Below are 7,621 nucleotides of genomic sequence, written 5' to 3' on the forward strand. Positions count from 1 at the left end.
GTGGCACCTCCCTGCTGTCCCTGTGGCTCAGGCACCTTCCCCCAGCAGCTCCTCCCTGGGCTTCTTTCCCATCCTAAACAGAGCCCCTGCCCTCATCCCACGGGGGCTCGGCTGTGCAGAGCCCCTGCAGCAGCCAGAGCCCAGGGAAGGAAGGACAAGGCCCTGATTTCCATCAGTCTCTGTGTCCCTGCTGTCCTGGAGCATTGTGACATTTCTCTGCCATCTCCAGGTGCCTGTGCTGTCCTTGTTGCCACCATTGGGTTTCTGAGGCAGTGCAAGGGTTTGGGGCTGGCAGGTGCCCGTCCAGGCTGGGACCCTTTGGATCCTGCAGTGGAGATGTGTCTGTGGGAGCAGAGTGCCCAGGTGCCCTCAGGGCTGTTCAGCTCATTCCCTGGGTGTCCTGCAGGGCTGCAGGGTGCCCTCCAGAAGGGCACAGCTCTCCTGCGCTGTCTCTGGGCTGTTTGAGATCCCCATGGAGGAGAGAGCTCAGTGGCAGGGCCAGGGAAATGCTGCTGGGCAGCTGCACCTGGGCACTGCAATGATCCCTCTGTGCACCAGCCTGGCAGGAGAGAGCTGAGATCCTCATGAGGCACTCTGGGAGAAGGTGAGGGCTCTGTCCATCTGCTCTCTGCCCAGAGCCCTCTGCCCTCAGCACTGCCCTGTTTCTCTTAGGGGAACTCCTCTGGGTGCCTCTCCTTCAGCTCCAAGCTGCCAGCAAGGGACAGCTGAGAACAGCCCTGAGGGCAGAGCTGCTCTCTTGTCCCTGCACTGAGAGTCCATCCCTGTGCCTCTCACACCCACACGGTTTCACCTGCAGTGCTTTAGAAATGTCAGGGATTTCAGACACCCACAACCACTCCTAACTGTAGCAGGTGCAGCTGGATGAAAAAAGACAAGGAACTTCCTCAGCTCAGTTTTTCAGATGGGCAAATTGCAAACAGCAGGACTGAAAAGCATTCTGGTGCTTGACGAGTCCATTTAATTGGTGATCATCCAGCATTCTCAGTTGCCTCTCACTGGACAGGGCTAAGGAATCCTTTGGAGCCCATTTGTAATTCCCTGCTCTCAATGCCTGCAAAACCCACGGCCCAGGAAAGGGGAATGCAGAGAAGTGTTCCTAAAAAGAGAGACTCTGAATGTTGAATTGCTATGAGATATGTAATAGATTTTGCTCTGCATCAGGCCCAGCTCTGTCCTGCCTTTTCCTCCTCAGCAGAAAACCATTTCCTGAGGCAGCAAATGTCCAACCACAGCTCCATCAGGCACTTCCTCCTGCTGGCATTGGCAGACACGCGGCAGCTGCAGCTCCTGCACTTCTGCCTCTTGCTGGGCATCTCCCTGGCTGCCCTCCTGGGCAACGGCCTCATCATCAGCGCCGTAGCCTGCGGCCACCACCTGCACACGCCCATGTTCTTCTTCCTGCTCAACCTGGCCCTCAGCGACCTGGGCTCCATCTGCACCACTGTCCCCAAAGCCATGCACAATTCCCTCTGGGACACCAGGGACATCTCCTACTCAGGATGTGCTGCTCAGCTATTTCTGTTTGTATTTTTCATTTCTGCAGAATTTTCCCTCCTGACCGTCATGTGCTATGACCGCTACGTGTCCATCTGCAAACCCCTGCACTACGGGACCCTCCTGGGCAGCAGAGCTTGTGCCCACATGGCAGCAGCTGCCTGGGCCAGTGCCTTTCTCTATGCTCTGCTGCACACAGCCAATACATTTTCCCTGCCCCTGTGCCACGGCAATGCCCTGGGCCAGTTCTTCTGTGATGTTCCCCAGATTCTCAAACTCTCTTGTTCATACTCCTACCTCAGGGAACTTGGGCTTCTTGCTGTTAGTGCCTTTTTATCATTTGCCTGTTTTGGGTTCATTGTTTTCTCCTATGTGCAGATCTTCAGGGCTGTGCTGACGATCCCCTCTGAGCAGGGATGGCACAAAGCCTTTTCCACCTGCCTCCCTCACCTGACCATGGTCTCCCTGTTCCTCAGCACTGCAGACTTTGCCTACTTGAAGCTCCATCCCTCCATCTCCTCCCCCTCCCTGGATCTGGGATTGTCAATTCTGTACTCGTTGGTGCCTCCAGCCCTGAACCCCCTCATCTACAGCCTGAGGAACCAGGAGCTCAAGGATGCCCTGAAGAAAATGATGACTAGCTGCTTTTGAGAAGCAAAAAATTGCCTGTTTTCTTTTGCATAGCTTTTGGAATGGAACTCACAATAGGCCCAACAGGCCTGCCCAGGTCATTGGTAGTGTGCAATGGGGTTTTCTGTTATAAAATATACTTAATAAATTTTTTTAATCACCCGCATCAAATTCACTGTCTGCCTCTTGAATTTGTCCCAGAAGCTCTGTAAACCAGTGTTTGGATGATAGCTGCATTTGAAGAATGCAGTTCCTGTTTTATCAGAGATCTCAACTCTGAGACCTGCATGAAGTTAAAGGGAAGAAGGGAATAAAAATTCCCAGCAGAGCAGCACAGCCAGGGAGCAGCAGGGATTGGTCCTTTCAGAGCTGCTCTGCCCCACTCCAGCCTGTCCTTGCCAGCCCTGCTGTGGCTGTAAGGCCGGAGTGCTCTGGCAGCTTGGTCACTGTCCTGCTGCGTGTCCCTGCTGTGGCCACAGGCAGGGCCAGGCCATGGGCACTGCTGGGACACAGCTGGGCTCCAGCACAGCAGCTCCAGCAGCAAAGGGCATCTCCTGAGGGCAGGGCAGGGAGGCTTCGCTCCCCTCCAGAGCTGCTGTAAGCAATGTGCTCCAGGAATGCCCTGGCACAGCAAAGCCCAGGGCCTGGGGCAGGGGGGGAGTGTGCAGGGGGGGCTCACAGCAGTGTCCTGGCACAGCCAGAGCTCCTGGCATGGACCTGAGGCTGCAGCAGAGCAGGGCCTAGGCTGTGTCTTTGTTCTGGGACAGCCTGGGAAGGTGGCCCAGGGCAATTGTCCCACACCAGCCCCTGCAACCACCATTGCCAGCACTGGCCTCTCCCCACCTGCAGGAGGTTGTTTGTCCCTGCAGGGAGGGACACCAAGTGACCAGGCCAGCAGGCCATGTTTGCTCTGTGATGAGGAGATCTCAGCAGTGCATCCTGTGTGTGTGTGGGGAGATGAACACCAGTGAGCACAAACACCATCAGCAGCACCCGGGGCTGGCACAATTCCAGTGGCACAAACAGGGCCTTGAGGCCGCTTCACTCTGAGAGTAACGTCCTCTGGGAAAACACCTGAATTCTTTGCTCGGTTGTGGTTAGGACTGCATGGAGAGAAATATCCCAGGCAGGGAGGCTCTAGGAAAAAATGCTCAGGGCAGCCATGGACTGCACAGAGAGACATTGGATAGAGTGAGGATCTGTGGGGAGAAATCAGAGCTGCCTCCCTTCTGAACCAGCCCGAGGACCTGGACAGGGCTGTGCTGTGTTCTGGGCACTGACCTGGAACTGAGGGATGTGGAAACGGCCTTTGGTGTCAGGGCTGTTGAGAAGGCTGGGCAGCGTCACTGTGGGAACTCTCTCAAACCCCTTGGAAAGGCCAGAGCCATCCCAGAGGGTCCTGGGCACTTGGAAAGGGCAGACATGGAACCAGTCTGCACACAGGGCAGGGAGGGGCAGTGGGAGAGTCACAGCCTGCTCAGGCTCAGCAGGGAAGGGGATGTGGCAAATCCTACTGCAGCCATTCCAGGCACTGGCAGGACAGGGCAGGGACTGCAGAACCCACGTGGGAGGGAAAAGAAGGGGATGTTGTGTGCCCAGACTTCAGCCAGGCCTGGGACAGGGTCTGCTGTCATCTCCTCAGAGCCAGACTGGAGAGAGCTGGGCTGAAGGAGTGGAACATGGGCTGGGTGGGAATTTGGCTGAACAATGAGGGTCAAATGTCATCCATGGTTCAGAGTCCTCTTGGCAGCCACGCCCTGGTGACACCCCTCAGTGACCAGTCCTTGGCCACCACTGTGGAACATTTCTATCGTCTCTAAAATGGCATGAAATGTTCTTTCAATTCCTTTATGGATGCTGCCAGATTGCAGGGAGTCTGTGACTGAACTCATCTCATTAATGGTGACTCCAAAATGGAATTGGGCAAGATGACTGAGTTTGGTAAATTTGTCTTGCCTTCAGTTGCCGAGCAAGCCACAAGAAAGGGCAGAGAAAACTTATGCATCAGAAGAAAAGCTTTTCAACAGGGAAAAACCCAAATCCAACCAAAATAAACCCCAAACCTAATAAAAAAAACAACCAAGACCGACCCGCAACAACACAAAACCCCCACAAACAAACCAACCACGAAAAACAAAGACCATACCAGAAGAAAAGCAAATCCACAGGAAATCTCCTATCAGCAGAAAATGTCTGACCACCTTGTGGGAGGAGAGGAGTCTGTATGTGCATGTGCTGTTTTGAGAGAAAAAAATCTTAAAAAAGAAATTAAGCCTCTGCCCCCTTGTCCCCCCGCTTCTCTCAGATGATTGCTGATCATGGTGTGACATGGAATGGAACATCCCTTGGGTCAGTCCAGCCCAGCTGTCCCATCCCTGTTCCCCAGGAACACTTGCCCACCCCAGGCCCATAGGTTGGGGGGGTTGCAGACGCCTCATGCGGGGCGAGCACTGAGACAAGGACAGGAGAACAGAACAACATTTACTCTTGTCAAGGAGAGTAGAACAGAACAGCTCAGCCTTGGAGAAACTGATTGAGGATGTACCTCTGGCAAACAGAAGTCACACAAAATGCAAGCAGGATGCCAGCTCTGCAAGGCTGACAAAACAAAAGTTATGCAGAACAATAATATTGCCCTTTCTCAAAAGGAGGGGTCAAGGAACAGCCACCTAAAAAGGACACTGGATGTTGAAGACAAAATCCAAAGAACCATGAAAGGATTTCTCGTACGGGGTGCAACTATGTCAGATAAACTCAGAGGAAGTGGGGATAGCTCATGAACACATAATCAGTGTGTGTGATAAAAACTCTGTTCATTCAATGCTTAATGCACTCCAATAGAGGAAGGATGGCCCAAGTGACCACCTTGCTGTAATAAAGAATACCTGCTTTCAAATACTGCAAACTCTGTTCAAAAGTTTCTATCCAGTGGATTTCAGTATCAGTGGTGTCCTTGACTCCCTTATGCTCCACAGTTTCACAATGGCCCCTTGGCTCCATGAGGCCCTGCTGTAGAACAATGGACCCTTGGTTCCATTGGGTTCTGTACTGCCAAAATGGCCTCCTTGGTTCTGCACCTCTCCTTGGTTCCATGAGGCCTTGGTGTGTCACAACAGCCCCTTGGTTCCATCAGCTGCCAGAGTGTCACCCTGGTCTCTTGCATCCGTAGTGTTACAATGGAAAATTGGTGACAATCAGCCCTGCTGTGTCACCATGAATATTTAGTTCCATGGGGTCCCACAGTGTCACAATGGCCCCTTGGTTCCACAGCATCACCATGGTCTCCTTGGATCCGCAGTATCTCCATGGACCATTGGTTCCATGTGGCCCTGCTGTGTCACAGTGCTTCCTTGGTTCCATGAAACCCCACAGCATAACATTAGAATCTTGTTCCCGTGAGGTTCTGTACTGTCACCATGGTCTCCTTGGTTCTGGACTCTAACAATGGACCCTTGGTTCCATGAGGTTCCATGATATCACAATGGTCTCCTTGGTTCCACGAGGTTCCATGATGTCTCACTGGTCTCCTCGTGGTTCCACGAGGCCTTGCTGTGTCACAATGGACCCATGGTTCCATGAGCTTCCATGGTGTCACCATGTTCTCCTCAGATCCAGATTGTCACAATGGACAATTGGCTCATGGGCCCTCCTTTGTCACAATAAACCCTCAGTGCCATGAGGTTCTGTGGTGTCACAATTGTCTGCCTGGTTCAACGAGGCCCTGGAGTGTCACAATGGCTGCTTGGTTCCATGAGCTTCCATAGCATCAACAATGGTCTCCTTGTTTCTGCAGTGTCACAATGGACCCTGGTTCCATGAGGTCTTTCAATATCACTGGTCTCCTGGGTTCCATGTGGCCCTGCTGTATCAACACAGCCCCTTGGTTCCATGAGTCTCTGTACTGTCAGCAATGGTTCCTTTGTTCCACCGAGGCCCTGCTGTGTCACAATGGACCCTGGGTTCCATGAAGTTCTTCAGTGTCACAATGGCCCCTTGGATCCATGAGGTCCCACAGTGTCACCATGATGTCCTTGGATACACACTGCCATAATGGACCATTGTTGCAACTGCAAGAGCTGCTAATAAAGCCCAGGGTAGGGAAGCAAAAAGGGCCTTTGCATGGTATCCACAGATATTTAATTCAGCCGTGCAGTGAGATGTTCAGGGTCACAAGACAGGATTCCTGAGAGGAGTCCAGTTTTCTGTATCTCCAGAGGAAGGGGGTGATGAGTGCCATGGGGGCAGTACAAAGATGGGGCCAATGGGGGAAAGGGGAGGGAGTGGCTTAAAGACACAGAACAAGGGGAAGGAGCCAATGGGGTCGCACAGATTTTGAGGGAAGCTTCTTGTGTCTCCCTAACCCAGGGAATGCCTCTCAGAGTCTCCACAGCTGCAGAGTGTCAAAATGGCCCCTTGGTTCTCTTGGGGTCCTCAGAAACCTAGTGGCCCCTTGTCTGCATGAGGCCCAGCTGTGTCACACTGGCCCCTTGCTTCCATTGGGCCCCACAGTGTCACAATTGTCCTCCTTTAGTTCCATGAGGCCCCTCAATGTCACAATGGACCTCTGGTTCCATGAGTCCCACATTGTTCCTTGAATCCTTAGTTCCATGGGGATGTCACATCCTTAGTTCCTGTAGTGTTACAATGGTCCCTTGGTTCCATGGAGACACAAAGTGCCACAATGGCCCTTTGGTTTCACAAGGCCTCAAGGTGTAGAAATGGCCCCCATGGTTTCCAGCAGCCATGCTGTGTCACAATGGACCAGTGGTTCCATGATGCCCCAGAGTGTCACAATGGTCTCCTTGATTCTGCACTTTAAGAATCTCCCCTTGGTCCAATGGAGCCCCACAGTGTCACTATTGTGCCCTTGGTTCAATGAGGCTTTGCTGTTTCACAATACTCCTTTGGTTCCATGAGGCCCCATGCGTCATAATGGTCTCCATGGTTCCATGAGGCATTCCTGTGTCACACTGGACTCTTGGAGGAGGAATCATGTTTTGGTCATGGAGGCTTGAATGAGAAGGGCAGTTCTTTTCCATTTGAGGATAAGCCCAGAGCCCCAGGGTTTCAGGTGTACATGAGCAGAGTCTCAACATGCCAAGGGCAGTTGGACCAGTCAGACCAAGCCAACCAGACCTGTTCCCTGTTACCTTGTTTCCATGGGGCCCTGCAGTGTCACAGTGGTGGTGTCATATTGGATCCTTGCTTCCATGAGGCCCAGATGTGTCACACTGGCCTCTTGTTTCCATGAGGCTCCAGAGTGTCACAATGGTCCCTGCCTTCAATGAGGCTTTACAGTGTCACAGGGGTCTCCTTGGTGCTGCAGTGTCACAATGGACCCTTGGTTCCATGGGGACTCACAATGTCAGAGGAGTCTTCTCTTTGGTTCCATGTGACCCTGCAGAGCCCCTTGATTCAACGAGGCCTCCAAGTGTCATCATGGCCTCCAGGATTCCATGAGGCCCCACAATGTCCC

The 7,621-nt window shown here is 52.9% G+C and overlaps 1 protein-coding gene across 1 annotated transcript; it reads left to right on the forward strand.

Moving 5' to 3' along the window:
• Nucleotides 1-1,620: 1,620 nt before the first annotated feature.
• Nucleotides 1,621-6,607, forward strand: LOC134434270 (olfactory receptor 14J1-like; the record flags this gene model as incomplete). The annotated part of the gene is made up of 2 exons (XM_063182948.1): nucleotides 1,621-2,076; nucleotides 6,581-6,607. Coding segments are annotated over 2 exons (483 nt in total), but the record flags the coding sequence as incomplete, so codon positions are not given.
• Nucleotides 6,608-7,621: the final 1,014 nt, after the last annotated feature.

This window comes from Melospiza melodia, unplaced genomic scaffold, assembly GCF_035770615.1.
Source record: "Melospiza melodia melodia isolate bMelMel2 unplaced genomic scaffold, bMelMel2.pri scaffold_34, whole genome shotgun sequence".
NCBI classification, from domain to species: Eukaryota; Metazoa; Chordata; class Aves; order Passeriformes; family Passerellidae; genus Melospiza; species Melospiza melodia.